Source organism: Staurois parvus, unplaced genomic scaffold (genome assembly GCF_062004578.1).
Source record: "Staurois parvus isolate SC_StPar_1 unplaced genomic scaffold, SC_StPar_1.0 ptg000965l, whole genome shotgun sequence".
In the NCBI taxonomy this organism is placed as follows: domain Eukaryota; kingdom Metazoa; phylum Chordata; class Amphibia; order Anura; family Ranidae; genus Staurois; species Staurois parvus.
The window spans coordinates 1313101-1335041 of NW_028318761.1; the positions used below are offsets into that span (position 1 = coordinate 1313101).

The 21941-nt window shown below is 47.3% G+C and overlaps 2 protein-coding genes across 2 annotated transcripts in view; both read right to left on the reverse strand.

Annotated features, from left to right (window-relative positions):
- Positions 1-333: 333 nt before the first annotated feature.
- LOC149441634 (uncharacterized) overlaps positions 334-21941 on the reverse strand; it is a 64952-nt gene continuing 43344 nt past the window's right edge. The window contains exon 4 of the mRNA XM_089657125.1: positions 334-2734. Within this exon, the coding sequence (XP_089513251.1) occupies positions 1871-2734 (864 nt within the window). The 3' untranslated portion in view covers positions 334-1870. The remainder of the gene's footprint in view (positions 2735-21941) is intronic.
- Positions 6239-19376, reverse strand: LOC149441635 (uncharacterized). The gene is made up of 3 exons (XM_089657108.1): positions 19155-19376; positions 7048-7275; positions 6239-6391 (listed from the first exon to the last, which is right to left on the reverse strand). The coding sequence occupies exons 1-3, from the start codon at positions 19374-19376 to the stop codon at positions 6239-6241; spliced, it is 603 nt and encodes a 200-aa protein (XP_089513234.1).

The following is a 21941-nucleotide window of genomic DNA, read 5'->3' on the forward strand; positions in this document are numbered from 1 at the left end:
CTGTACTCTGGGATGTAAATCACATACTCCTGACCACTACATTCTTTACTCTGGGATGGAAATCACATACTCCTGACCACTACACTCTGTACTCTGGAATGTAAATCACATACTCCTGACCACTACACTCTGTACTCTGGGATGTAAATCACATACTCCTGACCACTACACTCTGTACTCTGGGATGTAAATCACATACTCCTGACCACTGCACGTTGTTTGCAGGGCTGTATGAAGTAGTCTCCTGACCCCTGCACTCTGGGCCATTATTCATGGTGAACCAGAAACTGGATGACCTGTAAAGGCTTGTAAAGTGTCTCCTGTGAGAAATGTTTGGCCCCCAAAGATCCCCATCATGACCCCGACACACACAATTCTTTTCACTCAAATTCTTTATTATAGTTTTACTTCTAACAAGATTGTAATCATAGAATCAGGAAATAACAAAGGAAGGAATCCGATTGGTCAGGAAGATCCCTTGTCTGGAATGTGGGGGCGGAGTCATTATTATTGGTGTACAATACAATACACAACGTGTTCCATTATTATAACAAAGTATTGTAGAAAAGATCCCAACATGTGACATGGCTGAATGAATGCTGGTCATAGTAGTTCATCTATTCTCTAAGTGGGGTGGTAACTATTGGGCCAATCCCTTTTACAAACCACACATAATATCGCCCTTCAAAGTGAAAACAGAAACGATTTGCACAAAATCAAAGAGTAGAAATATTTTCCGGTGGATCCCCTCTACCCAGACCCCATATGTAGACATAGAACAACAAGCTGTGTTCCCTCTCGTGCCGCACTCCTCCAACCACCCAAACCCACACAGAAGCCAAGGGAAATAATGAGAGGAAAGTTCCCCCCTAGTTTGGGGAGGAGTTCTCCTTCCCTCCTGTTGGGGGATGGGAGAAGGATGGACTGAAGTAAGAGAGACGCTTCGGGGTCACCACTGTTCTGTAGAGCCTTGAAATGAAGGACATCAACTTCAGAAGTTCTTGTTGTCTGTGTAAAGTTCCCCGATAACGAGATCTGGGCTCTCCCGGCTTCTAGCTCTGTAACCCGCTATATCATTATCAGGAAACGCAACTCCGACACCCAAGAAGGGCTGAAGTTGTGTCCTTCATTTCCAGGATCTACTGACCACTCTGCACCCCGACATTTACTGCACTTCATCCATGTCTTTGGGGGCCTCTCATCTCCTTATCAACTGTTTCTTCCATGATGGAGATCAGCCATGGAGTATATCTGAGGTGTATATCAGGGTGTCAGAAGGGGACAGGAAAGAGCCCCTCTAAGTGTAGACTCACTAATAAATATATTGGTATACAAGGTCAGCAACAAACAGTAAACAGGCTCATCAGTAAAACATCCCCGGGAAGAGGTCCAAGCTCCTTGAGCACACATGACTGTTACAGACATTGCACATGCTCAGAAACATGTTGCATTCTTCCCAGGCAACATCATCACGCCAGCACTGCGGTCCACACTGCGTTCCAGCCCTGATTTCCAGCTGTGGGATGTCTGCTGGCCAGCTTCCTCCCCCATAGACAGCGGCACACACCGATCACTCTGGAGTCCTTCTTCCCGGTGATGTGTTACTGATGAGCCTGCTTACTCTGACTTTATGGGAGGGGTCTGCCTTGTACACCAAGAAATGTATTAGGGGGGCTACACTTAGAGGGGCTTTTTCCTGCCCCGATTGTCTATTCATTGCAGCCAGTGTCTGCTCCAAGGACAAGCTTGTCCTCCCTGGATGGACTCTCAAAGACGGACATTTCCGGCACTTAAGGCACTGATACACCTTGAGGGTTATGTGGGACCCCTGATGTACAGGAAGACAGGACTTCAGTGAGGAACATTTCCCTCACTCAGGACAGGAATATGGCTTATCCCTCGTGTGCAATCTCTGATGCCTGCAAAGATCAGAGTTCTGTGAAAAACATTTCCCACACACAGGACAGGAATACGGCTTCTTCGCCGTGTGGCATCTCTGATGTTTGAAAAGACCGGACTTGTCTGAAAAACATTTCCCACACTCAGGACAGGAATAAGGCTTCTCGCCTGTATGAAATCGCTGATGTGCATAAAGATTGGACTTCTGTGAAAAACATTTCCCGCACTCAGAACAGGAATACGGATTCTCCCCCGTGTGAGATCTCTGATGGATGTAAAGAATAGATTTCCTTGAAAAACATTTCCCACACTCAGGACATGAAAATGGCTTCTCCCCAGTGTGAGATCTCTGATGTGTGTAAAGATTGGATGTCTTTGAAAAACATTTCCCACACTCAGGACAGGAATACTTTTTCTCCCCCATGTGAGACTCCTGATGTTTGTAAAGACTGAACATTTCTGAAAAACATTTCCCACACTCAGGACAGGAATATGTCTTCTTCTCCATGTGAGATCTCTGATGCCTGTAAAGATTGGACTTCAGTGAAAAACATTTCCCGCACTCAGGACAGGAATATGGCTTCTCCCCAGTGTGAGATCTCTGATGTGCATAAAGACTGGATTTGTCTGAAAAACATTTCCCACACTCAGGACAGGAATATGGCTTTTCCCCTGTGTGAGATCTCTGATGTGTGTAAAGATTGGTCTTCTGTGAAAAACATTTCCCACACTCAGGACAGGAATATGGTTTCTCACCTGTGTGGAGCCTCTGATGTATTTGAAGATTGGACTTTCGTGAAAAACATTTCCCGCACTCAGAACAGGAATACGGCTTCTCTCCCGTGTGAGATCTTTTATGAACATTAAAATTGGATTTATGATGGAAACCCTTCCCGCACTCAGTACAGGAGAAGTTCTTCCCTGTTGGAAGGCCGGCCCGGTCCTGCACAGTCTGAGGTTCCTCAGGATATGAGGAATCCGATGGTCCATCTACACTGGGTGGTGCCAGATGGACATTGGAGGGAGCCGGGTTTTCTCCTGGACTATACTGTGTGATGTCCTCATCTTCTACTTTCCAGTCTGGAGACAAAGTGAGACAATCCTCGGAGGTTTTCCTCATCTCCCGGCCATGGACTAAAATACAAAGACAAAGAGGATTACTAGACAGGAGCTGATTGGTTCCCCCAAACCAGGGCTCCGCCCACATCAGGCAGCTTGGTCTCTGAGGAGTTTACAATTCCACCCTCAAGGGAACTAGGAAATGGCTCCTCTGATCTCCTACCAGGTCATTTCTTTATTCATGGACCTTAGTCAGAGAGTGAGGAAACAACCAGAACTGTCTTTTATAGGAGGGACAGTGATGAGGGGATTATAGGACGAGGGTCCCCACCCCCTCTATCACTCATCGCCATCTTCCCAACACAAGAAGTACTGCACTTCCTTATTTAGTCCATGATTTAGTCATGAAGAACAGCGGGGCTGAGCCCCACCAGAGGTCAGAGAGTGAGGATGGGGGGAGAACAACCAAGATGAAGACTGGACTGATCCTGAAGACCACCATCATTGGGGTATTGACTCCTCCCTCATTATCACTTTCTGTTTAAGGGTCCAAAGTTGGAGGATGTTATCACATTATTATCAGCATGTAAAAGTCTGTGCTCCAATCACATCATCCGATATAAAATGTCCAGCTGGTAGAAAATGGGTGTAACAAAAGAGAATCCATATTATGTGTATATATAGCAGTCGGGGGAGGGGGGAGAGCAGAAGTCAGGAATATGCAATGTACAACATAGAGTATATAGTGCAGGGGTCAGGAGTATGTAATGTACAACATAGAGTATATAGTGCAGGGGTCAGGAGTATGTAATGTACAACATAGAGTATATAGTGCAGGGGTCAGGAGTATGTAATGTACAACATAGAGTATATAGTGCAGGGGTCAGGAGTATGTAATGTACAACAGAGTATATAGTGCAGGGGTCAGGAGTATGTAATGTACAACATAGAGTATATAGTGCAGGGGTCAGGAGTATGTAATGTACAACAGAGTATATAGTGCAGGGGTCAGGAGTATGTAATGTACAATACAGAGTATATATTGCAGGGGTCAGGAGTATGTAATGTACAACATAGAGTATATAGTGACGGGGTCAGGACTCATAATATTATTATTCATAAATCAGTAGAAGATTAAATGTTTACTGTAGACAAGTTGCAGAGATCCCACACCGCTGCCTCCCATCTCCTGAGACTGCACTCAGTGACTTGGGTCTTAGACTATACAGACATATCCCTCCACCCGGCACAGCCAGCAGATAACAGAGCAAGGAACCCTGGGAGAATTGTTCTGTCAGAGATCTTACTAGACCCAGGTATGGGGACAAAGATACAAGTCTCATACCCCAGGCACCTAGGTCTAGTAACATCTATGGTGAAATGAACATTTTGCTCCCATTACTTTTGGTCCCTTAACAAGTGGGAGGCACATATGCAAACTGTTGTAATTCCTACACCGTTCACCTGATTTGGATGTAAATACCCTCAAATTAAAGCTGACAGTCTGCAGTTAAAGCACATCTTGTTTGTTTCATTTCAAATCCATTGTGGTTGTGTATAGAGCCAAAAATGTTAGAATTGTGTCCATGTCCCAATATTTATGGACCTGACTGTACAGTTGCAAGAAAAAATATGTGAACCCCTTGGAATTACGTTGACTTTTGCATGAATTGGGCATAAAATGTGCTCTGAACGTCATCTAAGTCACAACAATAGAAGAACACAGTCTGCTGAACATAATAGTGTAGCAATATTCTTGGGATGTCTGGTGTGAATCACTCTCTTAAGGTCATGCCACAGCATTTCAATGGGGTTGAGGTCAGGACTCTGACTGGGCCACTCCAGAAGGCGTATTCTGTGCTGTTGCAGCCATTGTTTTGTTGAATGACTTGTATGCTTTGGGTCATTGTCCTGTTGCATCACCCATCCTCTGCGGAGCTTCAGTTGGCAGACAGATGGTCGTACGTTTTCCTGCAAAATGCCTTGATAAACTCTGGAATTCATTTTCCCATCAATGACAACAATCCGTCCAGGCCCTGATTCAGCAAAGCAGCCCCAAACCATGATGCTCCCTCCGCCATGTTTCACAGTGGGGATGAGGTTTGATGTTGGTGTGCTGTGCCTTTTTTTCTCCACACATAGTGTTGTGTGTTCTTCTCAAACAACTCAATCTTGGTTTCATCTGTCCACAGTATATTTTGCCAGTAGTGCTGTGGAACATCCAGGTGCTCTTTTGCAAACTTCAAACGTGCTGCAATCTTCTTTTTGGACAGCAATGGCTTCCTCCGTGGTGTCCTCCCATGTACTCCATTCTTGTTTAATGTTTTCCTTATTGTAGATGTGTCAACAAAAATGTTAGCATGTGCCAGAGATTTCTGTAGGTCTTTAGCTGACACTCTGGGATTCTTCTTTACCTCATGCAGCATTCTGCGCTGTGCTCTTGCAGTCATTTTTACAGGACAACCGCGCCTAGGGAGAGTAGCAACAGTGCTAAACTTTCTCCATTTGTAGACAGTCTGTCTTACCGTGGACACATGAACATCAAGGCTTTTGTAGAAACTTTTGTAACCCTTTCCAGCTTCATGCAAGTCAACAATTCTTGATGGTAGGTCTTCTGAGAGCTCTTTTCTGCGAGGCATGGTTCACATCAGACAGTGCTTCTTGAAACCAGTAAACCCAAAACAGGTGTGTGTTTTCTAAGGGCAGGACAGCTGTCAGCAACACATCCAATATCATCACACTGATTGGAGTCAAGGTTGGCTCACTCCTGGCTCCAATTAGCTCTGGGAGAAGTCATTAAGCTAGGGCCTCACATACTTTTTCCTCCCTGCACTGTGAATGTTTACATGTTATGTGCAATTACACCATGGCAACATCTAATGTTTGTGTAGTATTATGTTCAGCAGACTGTGTTCTTCAATTGTTGTGACTTAGATGACGTTCAGAGCACATTTTATGCCCAATTCATGCAAAACTCCACGTAATCCCAAGGGGTTCACATACTTTTTCTTGCAACTGTAGGTTGAATCCTAGCAATGCCTGTGCTGAAAATCAACATATTTCTGGCAGCTGAACCCCAGAACCTCCATAAATCCAGTCTAGATACATAAATTGTGTCTGCAGCACAGAGAAGGAAGATTATCCGAGAGAAATCCAGGAATACAGGACGGGGAACACAGCTCAGGAAAGTGACCAGGGGATTACAGGCTGATATCACCCAGTCCCCGCCCTACTCTGGACCAATCAGTGAGCAGTATGGGTGGAGGAATGGATTTAGTGTTCATGACCCACCTGTGCTGATCTCTGTAGGAGTGTCCTCCTCTATAAATGTCCCCGTTATTCCATCCTCCTCCATAGACTGCTGATCATCCCTCACATACGCCTCTTCTTCTTCTGCTTTCACCTCAAATTCTATATCGATTGGATCTCCACTCTAAATCAAGGAAATGAGAGAAAATATCATCTGTAAAATGTAAGATTTATGATTGTGACATCACACACAAAATCCACACATTGTCTCCACAAGTCCATGTTATAGATGTTCCATCCCACCAACTAGGTCTGGACCTGGCAAATAAAATTGTCCCAGGCATTTTAGACTGAGCAGCCCAGTGTAATCCTCCGCAGAATGTAGAAAAAGAAAACTTTCCACCCACATATCTCCATCTCTGAGGCACAGCACTGCCGGGGGGTGTAGGTGAGGCAGACACAGGAGGAGAGGGAGGGAGGAGGAACAGAACCATCTCTCTTTCTCTGTCCATGTGGGAAAAGGGGGGAATGTCACTGCTAGCTCTGAGCTGTAAGAGAGAGACTCTTTCAGCTCAGAGCCCTGCAGCCACTTGGGAGCCAGTCCAGCCTCCTGGGACCCCTAACAATAGCATCAGAGCAGCAAGGTCACCCTGCCCCCTGGCTGCCCTCCATAGCTCCGGGGCTCCAGAGCTGTCTGCCTCTGCCTCACTCCCTCCTCATGCATTGCAGAGTTCTAAGGAAATGCAGCAGAGTTCCCAGAGTTTTGGCCCTGTCCAGAAGCCCCTGTCCACCAGGCAAATACCCAGTGTGCCCTAAGACCAGTCCGGGCCTGCCACCAACCTTGTAATGGTTAGGGATGGTGTGACCCTCCTGTGTGGAATCCCGGGAATACAGAGGACGGGGACATCTCTCTGGTGGGTTCCTGTAGCTGGATGACTTCACCATGGTGTCCTGGTACAGATCTTTGTGTTCTTCTGGAATCTCTGACTCCTCCATCCCCCCATCCTCATCCTCCTCCTCTTTTATCTCTTCTTTAACCTCAACTTTAGGATCTCTCAGGTTTCCACTCTGAATATATAATAAAAATGACATCAATGCAGATAATGTACAGATCCTAATGATACTATCAGTGATTGTTCCTCATCTACCTGATGATGGTGAGGGATGGTGTGACCTTCCTGTGTGGAATCCCGGGAATACAGAGGACGGGGACATCTCTCTGGTGGGTTCCCATGACTGGATCCATCTGTAGGAAACACACACACTGACTGAATCCATTGTTTCTATGTGTTTATCAGATGATGGGGGATCTAGGTGGATCCTCCGTACTGCTCTCTCCTTTACAATAAAGTCTCCTCTTACCCGGTGATGTGAGGGGCGGCTGATTGTCCATCATGACGTCCTTGTAGAGATCCTTGTGTCCTTCTAAATACTCCCACTCCTCCATGGAGAAATAGACAGTGACACCCTGACACCTTATAGGAACCTGACACACACAATGATACAGTCACCATCCAGACACATCCCTTGTCTGTTACTGGAGAATGTCCCAGAATTCCCGGCACCGCTCACCTCTCCTGTCAGCAGCTCCATCATCTTCTTGGTGACTTCTAGAATCTTCTGCATGTTGTGTCTCTCAGGGTTTAGGGAGTCACATGGAGGCACTGTGATGGTCATATGATCACCTGACTTCAGAAGAGGAAATCTCTGTATTGAGGAACCAATAGGAATATCATGTTAGACTCCCAGAATCCTCCTCACCTCTCCGGTCAGGTCTGTGTGATGTCATGTGACCTCCCAGAATCCTCCTCACCTCTCCGGTCAGGTCTGTGTTTATTAATAGAGATGAGAGTGATGTCATGTGACCTCCCAGAATCCTCCTCACCTCTCCGGTCATGTCTGTGTTTTATTAATAGAGATGAGAGTGATGTCATGTGACCTCCCAGAATCCTCCTCACCTCTCTGTTCAGGTCTGTGTTTTATTAATAGAGATGAGAGTGATGTCATGTGACCTCCCAGAATCCTCCTCACCTCTCCGGTCAGGTCTGTGTTTTATTAATAGAGATGAGAGTGATGTCATGTGACCTCCCAGAATCCTCCTCACCTCTCCGGTCAGGTCTGTGTTTTATTAATAGAGATGAGAGTGATGTCATGTGACCTCCCAGAATCCTCCTCACCTCTCCGGTCAGGTCTGTGTGTTATTAATAGAGATAAGAGTGATGTCATGTGACCTCCCAGAATCCCCCTCACCTCTCCGGTCAGGTCTGTGTTTTATTAATAGAGATGAGAGTGATGTCATGTGACCTCCCAGAATCCTCCTCACCTCTCCGGTCAGGTCTGTGTTTTATTAATAGAGATGAGAGTGATGTCATGTGTCCTCCTCACCTCTCCGGTCAGCAGGTAGATGATCTCCAGGGTGAGGTTTAGTATCTTCTCAGTCATGTGACTCCGGTCCTCCTCCATCCTCATTGGTGCCATCATGTGATCTATACAGGTCTCCTTGTAGACGGATAAGTTTGGGAAATGAAAGTAAGAATTACAGTCACCAGCCACTTTATTAGGTCCACCTTGCTAGTGCCAAGAAAATCTCCCCCCACCATGACACCACCACCAGCCTGAACCGTGGATACAAGGCAGGATGGATCCATGCTTTCATGTTGTCTATGCCAAATTCTGACCCTACCATCTGAATGTTGCAGCAACCAGTCTGCCCATTCTCCTCTGACATCAACAAGGCATTTTCCTCCACACAACTGCCGCTTGCTGGATATTTTCCCTTTTTTGGACCATTCACTGGAAACCCTAGAGATGGTTGTTGGTGAAAATCCCAGGAGATCAGCAGTTTTTGAAATACCTAGACCAGCCTGCCTGGCACCAACAACCACACCACATTCAAAGTCACTTAAATCCCATTTCTTTCCCATTCTGATACTCAGTTTGAACTTCAGCAAGTTGTCTTCACCATGTGTAGATGCCTAAATGCATTGAGTAGCTGCCATGTGATTGGCTGATTAGCAGTTTGTGTTACCCAGCAATTGAACAGGTGGACCTGATTGGGTGGCCAATGAGTGTATTTGGATGGTATTGGTCACACAATAATAGGATGTGGATGTGAGGGGGGAATAGGAGGGTTGCTGGACATCTAACCACCTCAATACCGGACACTTCCACCCCCTTCCTGACCAGAACACTTTTCAGATGTCAGAGCTGTCGCAGTTTGGATGACAATTGTGCGGTCATATACAGTACTATTCTAGGCTCTGCCTAGTCTGGGCAAAAATTGTGTCCCATCCCAACGTGTCCAACTGCATGAAAATCCATCCAAATTCAATATAAATCCCTCATAAATACTGAATAGAAAAATAAAATCATCAATATTAATAGTTCTTTTATATTAGTTGATGTGCTTGTGCCTCTCCAATCACACTGCGCCAACCGACCGTGCGGAATAATGTGCCTTGTGCCTCTCCAATCACACTGCGCCAACCGACCGTGCGGAATAAAGTGCCTTGTGCTCCTCCAATCACACTGCGCCAACCGACCGTGCGGAATAAAGTGCCTTGTGCCTCTCCAATCACACTGCGCCAACCGACCGTGCGGAATAAAGTGCCTTGTGCCTCTCCAATCACACTGCGCCAACCGACCGTGCGGAATAAAGTGCCTTGTGCCTCTCCAATCACACTGCGCCAACCGACCGTGCGGAATAAAGTGCCTTGTGCCTCTCCAATCACACTGCGCCAACCAACCGTGCGGAATAAAGTGCCTTGTGCCTCTCCAATCACACTGCGCCAACCGACCGTGCGGAATAAAGTGCCTTGTGCCTCTCCAATCACACTGCGCCAACCAACCGTGCGGAATAATGTGCCTTGTGCTCCTCCAATCACACTGCGCCAACCGACCGTGCGGAATAAAGTGCCTTGTGCTCCTCCAATCACACTGCGCCAACCGACCGTGCGGAATAAAGTGCCTTGTGCCTCTCCAATCACACTGCGCCAACCAACCGTGCGGAATAAAGTGCCTTGTGCCTCTCCAATCACACTGCGCCAACTGACTGTGCGGAATAAAGTGCCTTGTGCTTCTCCTGTCATCCAAGTGCTCCCCTCCAGTGCTCTCCTCCAGTGCTCCCCCTCCAGTGCTCTCCTCCAGTGCTCCCCCTCCGGTGCTCCCCTCCAGTGCTACCCCTCGAGTGTAACCCCTCCAGTGCTCCCCCTCCAGTGCTCTCCCTCAGTGCTACCCCTCGAGTGTAACCCCTCCAGTGCTCCCCCTCCAGTGCTACCCCTCGAGTGTAACCCCTCCAGTACTCCCCCTCCAGTGCTCCCCCTCCAGTGCTCCCCCCCACCATAGGATGTGGACTCTTACACTGGAATAGGAGTCCTATGTGCTGTGTCATGGTCCTGGTTAGTCTGGAGCTTGTAGTCCTCCTGGATGATTGTGTACAATTCCCCCCCCCAATATATCATACAACTGATGGTTCATCTCATGATGTATGCAGGGAGGAGATAACAACAATCACCCACATGGTGTCATTCCATTTATTACAAACTTCCTTTACAGCAAACCATATACACTCACATTTGTATATAATATACAAGCAAAATGTCCGACCGAAAGTGTCCCATCCACATGAGTCTCACCATTCGGGAATTACATCACCGCAGCTGTCACTGACGCATTTCCCCTCCTCTAGGGGGCTGTAAGAGGATTGGCTGCTGGTGGTAGATGGTCTTATTTATACTGTGTGTCTCCATATCTCCGAGCCCACTTCCCCTTCCTGTCCTAACCCGGTGTCACCTCCGTTTCCTCCCGCGGCCTTGCGTGGTCATGATACACTGAACCCAAATGACATTTGGAACATTTTTTAGACAGATTAAGCTTTCTTTGGGTGGTGCAGTATTAATTCACCACTGGGGGGGTCATTTATTGCTAAACAAACAAAAAAAGAACAATAATTTTGAAGAAAAAATTTTTTTCTTTGTTTGTTATAAAATTTAGCAAAAAATTTTTCTCCTTCACTGAATGGCACTGAAGTAGCTGCAATGATGAACAGGCACTGATGGGCACTTATATGCTGCACTGATGGGGATGCAATGATGGGCACTGATGGGGATGCAATGATGGGCACTGATATGCTGCACTGATGGGGCTGCACTGGTGGGCACTAATAATCACAGTAAATGTCCCCTGTCACAGGAAAGCCGGTTATCGGTTTCCTTTCCTTTCCTCAGACAGTGACAGCGCTGAGGACAGGAAATGCCGATAACCAGCTTTTGTTTACATGTGATCAGCTGTGATTGGATACAGCTGATCACATGGTAAAGAGACAACATCATTGGATCTTTTCCCTGATCAGGGATGTGTTGAGCTCCCCACCAATCACCATGCTGCGTCCCCCTCCACCTGCACAGCAAGAGTGGGAGGACATCATACAACGTCCTTCCAGAAGGAGAGAGGTCCTGTCCGCCATCATTGTACAATAGGCCGGGTGGGAACCAGTTCAGGACTTCTGTCCTCCTGGAAACACATTTAGTTTGGAGTGTTTAGTGTTTGATGCATATTTGAGGTCCTGGGACCCTCTTGTCCATCCAGATCAGAAATCCCCTTTTCTCTGTTGGGTTTGTTTGGTCTCTGAACTGGTTTTGATGAGTATTAGATCTGCAGACAAGGAATGATAAATATGATCCTTCCTATGACTTGTTTGCTCTGAGGCAGTGCTGTGAGGTCAATGTCGGCTCATCATGAGGTCCAGGAAGGGGAACTTGATGACTTTTGGCCGGAGTTGCTGGCTAATCAGGACAATTGGCAGAACTCCGGCTGCAAGCCTCCAATCTGTGGCAGCCTGCTGACTGACAGGAGTGATGTCACTGTCACTCTCTGCAGTAAGAGAAGGGATTGGATTGGATAGCAGGAGGATGGTGCTGGTGGAGTAGAGAGCTGGGGGGGAGGAGTCTGTTCTCTTCCCTCCAATGACAGCCCAGTGTGGGTAGGAGGACAGCAGGGGATTCTCTTGGTTGGCAAGTATTTTCTGGTATCCAGGACATTGTACAGAGTGGTGGTGGGTTCCTGGGGCTCTGAATTCCAGCACCGGGCACTGCCAGAGCCTGTGTCATGGGAAGGTATTGGAGTGTCTCCTGAAGATGTATAGCACTGACCCCTGACTACCTTTTAGGCAATGCTGCAGAAACAGACGTCCTCTAAGAAAAGTGCCCACCAAGGGCCCAGAGTCCTTCAACTACTCTACCTCCTTAAGGCCCTGAGCTCCACTACCCTTCAGGGGCCCCAAAGTTCCTTATCTGTAGTGCCCCCTGAGAGACCCCTCAGCTCCTCTACTTCCCTCAGACCCCTCAGTATTTCCCTCCCTCTGACACCAATGATGGAACATATTCTTCATGGCTTGCTGGGGAATGTTTTCTTCCTCCTGAGCAGCAATGTAAGGGGCTCCATACTCCTGACCCCGGCACTCCATCATTGTGTTGGCTGCATAGTGTAATGATTGCCCATTGGCTGCCTGTGTAGTGTCATCATTGCCCTTTGTAGGCCATGTATGGTCAGGATGGTCCTTGTCTTGTCTATTTATTGTCAGTGCTGTTTGTTTAGAGGACCATATTACTAGAATTTATCTCCACAATGAGGAGAATGTTCCGGCCCCGGAAGTGGGGGAATGTTCTGCCCCTGAAGGGGTTAATCTGGGTTCCCACACTATATATGTGTGTATCATCATCTGCTGGAGATAAAGACGTCACAGTGACTATGGAGGAAGAGGACGGACGTGACCGTGGAGGAAGAGGACGGATGTGACTATGGAGGAAGAGGACAGACGTGACTATGGAGGAAGAGGACGGACGTGAGTATGGAGGAAGAGGACGGATACGACTATGGAGGAAGAGGACGGACGTGACTATGGAGGAGGATGAGGGACATGACTATGGAGGAAGAGGACGGACGTGACTATGGAGGAGGATGAGGGACATGACTATGGAGGAAGAGGACGGACGTGACTATGGAGGAAGAGGACGGACGTGACTATGGAGGAAGAGGACGGACGTGACTATGGAGGAAGAGGACGGACGTGACTATGGAGGAAGGACATAACTATGGAGGAAGAGGACGGACGTGACTATGCAGGAAGGGGACGGACGTGACTACGGAGGAAGAGGACAGACGTCACTATGGAGGAAGAGGAAGGACATAACTATGGAGGAAGAGGACGGACGTGACTATGGAGGAAGGGGACGGACGTGACTACGGAGGAAGAGGACGGACGTGACTATGGAGGAAGAGGACGGACGTGACTATAGAGGAAGAGGATGGACATAACTATGGAGGAAGAGGACGGACATAACTATGGAGGAAGAGGACGGACGTGACTATAGAGGAAGAGGATGGACGTGACTATGGAGGAAGAGGACGGACGTGACTATGGAGGAAGGGGACGGACGTGAATAGGGAGGAAGGGGACAGACGTGACTATGGAGGAAGAGGACTGACGTGACTATGGAGGAAGAGGACGGACGTGACTATGGAGGAAGAGGACGGACGTGACTATGGAGGAAGAGGACGGACGTGACTATGGAGGAAGAGGACGGATGTGACTATGGAGGAAGAGGACGGACGTGACTGTGGAGGAAGAGGATCGACATGACTGTGGAGGAAGAGGATGGACATGACGGTGGATTACTGAGTGTAAATAGAAAGTAACATCTTATTCCCTCCTAGATTGTAAGCTCCGAGGAGCAGGGCCCTCAAATCCCTCTTGTATTGATCTGTATTGTCTCCCGTTATATTGTAAAGTGCTGAGCAAACTGTTGGTGCCATAAATCCTGTATAATAATAATAATAACATCTTATTACCTCCTCTGCTGCCATTTTCACCTTCTCCTCTCTACTTCCTGTCTGTACCTGACATCACTTCCTGTCTGAACCTGACATCACTTCCTGTCTTCCATACAGACTTCCTGTCTGGGTAGAAGTGAGATCCCCACCTTGTGGAGCTCAGAGGAACTGCAGCCCCGAGAAGCGTCTAGTAGTGCTTCCCCCTCACCACACCAATAGGACTCCCAGCTTTTCAGCTCCCAGAGTCACAAACATCCTTCACACTCTCCTCATCTCCGATGGTAAAGGAACCGGATCCTCCTCGCTCACTCCTGCAAGTCTGCTGCGGGTTCTGTCAGTCTCCCTCCTAGACTCCGCCTCCAACCGCCATTCCAGAAGGAGCTCCGCCTCTAAATACACACTCAGGGAGGAGAGAAAGGGGAACCCGACATCATGTGACACCTTTTATTACATGGAAATACGAAAATCAATGGGACTAATGCAATCACATTTACTGCAAAATCAGAGGGGCCAAAATCCCTCCCCTGAGCAGTCAGGCTGCAGGAGATCCGCTGAGACATAGAGAGGGAAATGGGTGCTAATAGGCTGCAGGAGATCCGCTGAGACCTAGAGAGGGAAATGGGAGCTAATAGGCTGCGGGAGATCTGCTGAGACATAGAGAGGGAAATGGGCGCTAATAGGCTACGGGAGATCTGCTGAGACATAGGGAAATGGGAGCTAATAGGCTGCAGGAGATCTGCTGAGACATAGAGAGGGAAATGGGCACTAATAGGCTGCAGGAGATCTGCTGAGACATAGAGATGGAAATGGGTGCTAATAGGCTGCAGGAGATCCGCTGAGACATTGAGAGGGAAATGGGTGCTAATAGGCTGCGGGAGATCCGCTGAGACATAGAAAGGGAAATGGGCGCTAATAGGCTGCAGGAGATCTGCTGAGACATGAAATGTGTATGAAATGGATGGATGTGCAGACACTCCCAGAAGATGATGTCATTATGAGTGGATTGATATATATTTTGCATTGTCCCCCCAGAAGGATCAGGTTTGGCGGGATCGCTCTCATTAGCTATACATTTGTATTTTGTGTTCTGTGTTTGTAAGACTTTTCTATATGTAATAAGAGATGTTTGTTGAACAGTTGGTTACATAAGAGTTACATTTATTTCTTCTTCCTTTATTCAGTAATGTTTCATCTCCCGTAGTATCCCTGTAAGGTACATATTATACAGGAAGGGGGATTATGGGATGGATCTCGGGGCTGCAGTTCCTCTGATCTCCACAAGGTGGGGATCTCACCTATACTCACACAGGAAGTCTCTATGGAAGACAGACAGGAAGTGATGTCAGGTACAGACAGGAAGTGATGTCAGGTACAGACAGGAAGTGATGTCAGGAACAGACAGGAAGCAGAGAGGAGACATTGGTGGACATGGCAGCAGAGGAGGTAATAAGATGTTATGTTTTATTTACACCCAGTAACCCCCCGTCATGTCAGTCCTCTTCCTCCATAGTCACGTCAGTCCTCTTGCTCCATAGTCACGTCGGTCCTCTTCCTCCATAGTCACGTCGGTCCTCTTCCTCCATAGTCACGTCGGTCCTCTTGCTCCATAGTCACGTCGGTCCTCTTCCTCCATAGTCACGTCGGTCCTCTTCCTCCATAGTCACGTCCGTCCTCTTCCTCCATAGTCACGTCCGTCCTTTTCCTCCATAGTCACGTCCGTCCTCTTCCTCCATAGTCACGTCCGTCCTCTTCCTCCACGTTTACGTCTGTCCTCTTCCTCCATAGTCACGTCCGTCGTCTTCCTCCATAGTCACGTCCGTCCTCTTCCTCCATAGTCACGTCGGTCCTCTTCCTCCATAGTCACGTCGGTCCTCTTCCTCCATAGTCACGTCGGTCCTTTTACTCCATAGTCACGTCCGCCCTCTTCCTCCACAGTCACGTCCGTCCTCTTCCTCCATAGTCACATCCGTCCTCTTCCTCCATAGTCACATCCGTCCTCTTCCTCCATAGTCACGTCCGTCCTCTTCCTCCATAGTCACGTCCGTCCTCTTCCTCCATAGTCACGTCCGTCCTCTTCCTCCATAGTCACGTCGGTCCTCTTCCTCCATAGTCACGTCCGTCCTCTTCCTCCATAGTCACGTCGGTCCTCTTCCTCCATAGTCACGTCCGTCCTCTTCCTCCATAGTCACGTCTGTCCTCTTCCTCCATAGTCACGTCCGTCCTCTTCCTCCATAATCATGTCCATCCTCTTCCTCCATAGTCACTGTGACGTCTTTTATCTCCAGCAGATGATGATACACACATATATAGTGTGGGAACCCAGATGAACCCCTTCAGGGGCAGAACATTCCCCCACTTCCGGGGCCGGAACATTCTCCTCATTGTGGAGATAAATTCTAGTAATATGGTCCTCTAAACAAACAGCACTGACAATAAATAGACAAGACAAGGACCATCCTGACCATACATGGCCTACAAAGGGCAATGATGACACTACACAGGCAGCCAATGGGCAATCATTACACTATGCAGCCAACACAATGATGGAGTGCCGGGGTCAGGAGTATGGAGCATAGAGCCCCTTACATTGCTGCTCAGGAGGAAGGAAACATTCCTTTGTAACAGAAAATGTATATAAATCTGAGGCTCTTTTAGAAATGTCCGGGGGGTTTCAAAAATGAAAGGGGCTTTATAGCGACTAAAACATTTCATATGTGTAACATTGCGCTGTTTATCTCCTCCTCCCCTCCCCCGCCTGTCTCCAACACCACACCCGGGGACTAGCAGGGAGGGCAGAGACCTTGCAGTGTAATTAGAACCGATTGGCAGCTTCTCAGGAAAGGGGCGTGTCCTTCTTACCCTTTCTCCCTTTCACTCCCAGAGCCATTTTTGCATTTTTTGCACACGTTTAAAAAATCATTTTAGGCCTGAAGATGACACAAAACCCCCAAAATATCGATTTTCTGAAAGTAGAGACTTTAGAGAATAAAATAGTGGTAGTTCTATTTTTTATGTCTCAAAATTTTATCACAAAGTCTAGGACAGCAGGAGTCAGGGCCAAAGTGGCACAGGTTGCCTGTAGGAGTGCTTGTTGGTGGTCCACCCTGGAGCACAACTGATGCACTGAGATGAGGTCTGCAGACAGGAGGTGCCTGTGCGAGGTATGCAAGCCCTTCCGGGGAACAGAGGATTACTGGATAGCCGGTTCAAAGCCAAGGTCCAGTACTGGGTGGAGATCAGAACAGACGTAGTCAGATGGGATAGCCGAGGTCATACACAGAGGAGCAAGAGAGAATATCCGTTAGCCAAGCCGAGGTCATGCACAGAGGAGCAAGAGAGAATATCCATTAGCCAAGCCGAGGTCAGGTCAGGATTTAAGCAGAGAAGACAGGTCCAGGAGCAAGCCAAGTCGGTAACAGGAAATCACAGATCACAGTAGCACAGGAACAGGAAATCACAGTTCACAGTAGCACAGGAACAAGGTACCGGGGAGCCAGAGATCAACCAGCACCTGAGAGTAGTGCAGGGCTTCCTTATAAAGGCCGTTTGCCACCAAATTTGAGCCGATGTGAACCTCTGTGGCCATGCAAGGTACTGGCAGGGGTGTCAGGTCTCCTAACACCACTGCTGAGGACAGAGCCCTGACAGTGCCCCCCCAAAGGGCAGCCTCCAGATGCCTACTTGGGCCATCTTCTCTGGATATTTGGAGTAGAACTCCTGGAGAAGTCTTGGGGCATGTATGTTGTCTTTGGTTCCCAGGAGGTTTCTTCAGGAGTTACCCCCTTCCATTTGATCAAAAACTGGATCTGCCTTCCTCACTTCTTGCAGTGCAGGATTGGTTTTATCTCGTATTCTGCATCCTCCCCAACTGTTATTGGCGGCGGAGGAGGTTCTACTCTTCCCGGAAATGGATCATAAACTGCTGTCTTGAGCAGAAAAACATGGAAGACTGGGTGAATCCCATATGATTTGGGAAGAGATAGCTCATATGCCACTGGATTGATTACTCGTTTGATCTGAAAGGGCCCAATGTATCTTGGTCCCAACTTCCGCGATGGGCAAGGAAGTTTTAGGTTGGCTGTTGATAACCAAGCCTGGTCTCCAACCTTCAGAGAAGGATTTCCCCTCCGTTTCTTGTCATATTATCTTTTGTAGTCAGTTTGCAATCTTTGTATGGATTTCGGGAGAGCTCAATAGTTGTCCTGTATCCTGCTGATTCTGTCATGAACTGCAGGTACCGAGGTTTCGAGTATGGTATCCGGCAGGCATGAAGGGTGGAATCCGTAATTAGCCCCAAATTGCGACTGATTCATAGCGGAATGGATGGAATTATTGTATGCAAATTCTGCTAATGGGAGTAGAGATGTCCAGTCATCCTGGGAAAAGGCAGAGAGACATCGTAGATATTGTTCCAACGTTTGGTTAGTTTGTTCAGTTTGTCCATTACTTTGAGGGTGGTAGGCCGATGATAGGCAGAGTTCCACTTTCAGGGTTTTACATAAGGCTCTCCAGAACCTGGAGGTAAATTGAACCCCTCGGTCTGACACGATATTGCTGGGCAGTTCATGTAGCATAACGATTTCCTTAATAAAAATATGTGCCAACTCAGGCGCCAACGGAGTTCCTATCATTGGCAGAAAGTGGGCCATCTTGGATAGCCAATCTATCACTACTAGGATGGTAGCAAACCCCTCAGAGGGCGGCAAGTCTACAATAAAGTCCATTGTGATAATTCCACAGGGATGATTAGGAATGGATAGGGGCCTCAGCAACCCCCATGCCTTGGCTTTGTCTCCCTTGCTACGTAGACATACTGTGCAGGATTTACTTATGTTCTGCAGTCCTGACTTAGGCTGGGCCAACAAAATGATCGCTGGATCAGGTCCATTGTTTTTCAGCCAGTTGATGGTCGTGGAATGTCTTGAAAACTTGGGATCTTACCTCCTGAGGTACAAAGATCTTATCCTGGTGCCACAGAAAGCCATCCTGCCTTCTTAATGAGTTCTGCTCAGGTACGGCACACCGTGCAGATGCCTGTTCAATCAAAAGCTTCAGACTGGGCTGAATCAACAAAAAATTTTGGGCCGACAGGATGGTATCGGGGGCAAAGTTTCAACTGAATCTGGGAACATATGTGATAGAGCATCTGCTTTCCCATTCTTGGATCCTGAGCGGTAGGTCATGTGAAAATTGAAGATGGAGAAATATAGGACCCATCTAGCTTGCTGCGGTCTTAGGCGTTTGGCAGATCTTAAATATTCTAGATTCTTATGAACTGTGAAGATCATGATTGAGTGACTAGCTCCTTCCAAAAGGTACCTCCATTCTTTGAACGCCATTTTGATCTACAAAAGTTCCCTGTTGCCTATATCGTAGTGCCTTTCAGCTTGGCTTAGTTTCTTAGAGCAAAAAGCTACCAGATGGAGCAGAGCTTTTGGGCCTTGACTCCTGTAGCCACCTCCGATGCTTCCACCTCCAGGATGAAGGGAAGTGTTGGCTCTGGGTGTTGTAATACAGGAGCAGAAGTGAACTGCTTTTTTAACTGCTCGAAGGCTGTCTGTGCTTCTTGGCTCCAGAGAAAATGTGTATGCTGGCTAGTGAGTTGGGTAATGGGGGCTATAATGGTTGAGAAGCCCTTGATGAATTTCTGATAAACGTTGGCAAATGTTGGCTGCCCCTGGAAGCTGCTCAATAGGACAATAATATGATTGATGAGATGGTAAAGTGTCAGCTTTCTTTTTATCAAATACATCAAGGAAATGGTGGTAGGCAGGGGGAACGGATTGACTGGCATCTGATGTAGGCTTAACTGAGAGGCACACAGGGAAATTGGTGGGAGTGCCACAGTGCTGAATACAGTAATTTGATGGGAAGGTGACTTCTTTCTTGAGCCAGTTGATTTGTGGATTGTGAGCTTGCAACCAAGGTATTCCTAGGATGGCTGGAAACATGGGAGATCTCAGGATGTCAAAGCAGATGAATTCCTGATGGACAGAGTCAGTTGTGGCTAGGATGGGAATGGTTTCTTGGGTAACGGGTCCTGAGCTAGGAGCGGTGCCATCTGCTAGGAGTACATTAAACCTTTGTGTTTTAGGACGAAGAGGAATACCTAGGTTCTGGGCAAGGTTGATGTCCAAGAAAAAACTACAGGCTCCCGAATCAACGATTGCCCACAACTTGACTTCCTTTCCAGCCACCTGTAATGACATGGGTAGAACGACATGGATGGTTAAGGTTCTGGATAACTGGAGATATGAAGGATGAGGCTGGCTGGACTTACTTGGTCGCACTGGGCAGTTGTGTAAGAAATGGCCCATGGCCCTGTGACATAAATGTAAGATTTGAGTAGTTGAGATGTGATCAGTAGCAATATGTCATTGTAAATTTAGTTTCAGTCCATGTTATTAAAGATAAGTGTTCCGAATTCAGTCAGAGACATATGTTCACCAATTAGCATCTGAAAGGACAGAGCATGTCAATAAAACGTTGTCACCTATGTAGCCAGAGATTGCCACCTTCTTGAAATCTAAAAGAAGAGCTCCAACCATTTCAGCTTCGGGAAGCAGCAGGAGACCAGGAGAGGGCTCCACTTTGTCTGCTAGCTGTGATTTATATCCACAGATCAGAGGAATATATTTAATCTCTCATAAAAGATACAATATTAGTTGCAGAGAGATGAAAATACTTCCTTCTGATTGGACACACTGTAAGCTACATCTGCATGTAAAACTGTATTTATAGCCTCTGTAGAATCCCAGAGAAATGCAGAAAACAGTTATATGGCACCTGATTGCAACAGCTGAACAGTGATTGGTACTGTCGCGATCAGATTGATGTGCTGGTGTCGGAAATTCTATCCCTGACTTGGTGATTCAAACCGTTCCTGGTCCAATCGACTTTGGGTACTTCAGTACCCAGAACGTCCTGTGGGCTGGTATAGGGTTGATTGGCCAAGGGCTAATGTCCAGCCTATGTCCATATTTCAATAAATTGAGGACCCTGAGATATGGACGGGGTGATTCGTACAGAGCCATTTCTATTTTACTGGCGAATCGCGGACTTTCTCTAACTTGCTCCAGTCACAGGATAACTCTTAGCAAAAGTTTTATTTCTGTTTTTATTCCCTTTTATTTTATAGTCAATAGCCAATTGTGTGTCTTTTTGTATTTTCTGTATTATTTGTAACATTTTATACTTTGTACATATTCTATGCACAGCTCACTTTCAGGATATTAAATCATAAAGTTAATAAGTGACTTCTGGATACTTAAGCTCCGGCTCATATCTCCAGAGAGATTATTGTATTACAGTGTCTATATATGCTCGGTCTAAGTTCATTGCCAATCTGTATGCAATTGCACTGTGTGTTGGCAAATTGCATGCAGATTGTAAAGTAGCAGATCTGCCAGACAGAGATCTGTGTGTGTGTGGTGGCCCAGCAGACCAGTCTGCCGACAAACTGTTGGATGGTGGCAAGCTACCGTTTGTTGTGTGACTGGTGTGGGGGGGTGTGGACAGTGGAATCGTCATTCACTCCGGGGTTCTAGCTTGTAGGATAGCTGGAGGAATGCTAGAAGTGTTTGCCAATTGCTAGACTGCTCCCCAACCCTTAGATTGCACCAGATTGTATATAAGATTTGTATCTGCCTGTGTGTGGTCAGCCAGTTGGAGTGGAGTCTCCCTCTAGTAGTGGCCAGATGCAGTGCGGGCTGTGAATGCGTATCATGGCCAGTCTTATATGCTCAAAGTAAGACCCCCTCATCCCTCTTTACCCCAAGTCACGGCCGGACGTGCATACCTCGGTTAGCTAGGCGCCGTGGGCATGTGTGTGCGGTGTGGATCCATGACAGCCCCGCAGTAAAGGCATAGGTTGCCTTGCCGTCTGCGTAATCTTTCCTCTGGAG

Bases quoted from the DNA above. Each gene is read 5' to 3' on its own strand.
- LOC149441635 (XM_089657108.1), bottom strand. From the start codon at position 19,376: ATGGCGTTCAAAGAATGGAGGTACCTTTTGGAAGGAGCTAGTCACTCA. The intron at 7,276-19,154 runs GTTGAAACTTTG...TTATATATTCAG, and splicing joins CACATATGTTCCCAGATTCA to AGTGGAAACCTGAGAGATCC. The intron at 6,392-7,047 runs GTTGGTGGCAGG...TCCTTGATTTAG, and splicing joins CCATCCCTAACCATTACAAG to AGTGGAGATCCAATCGATAT.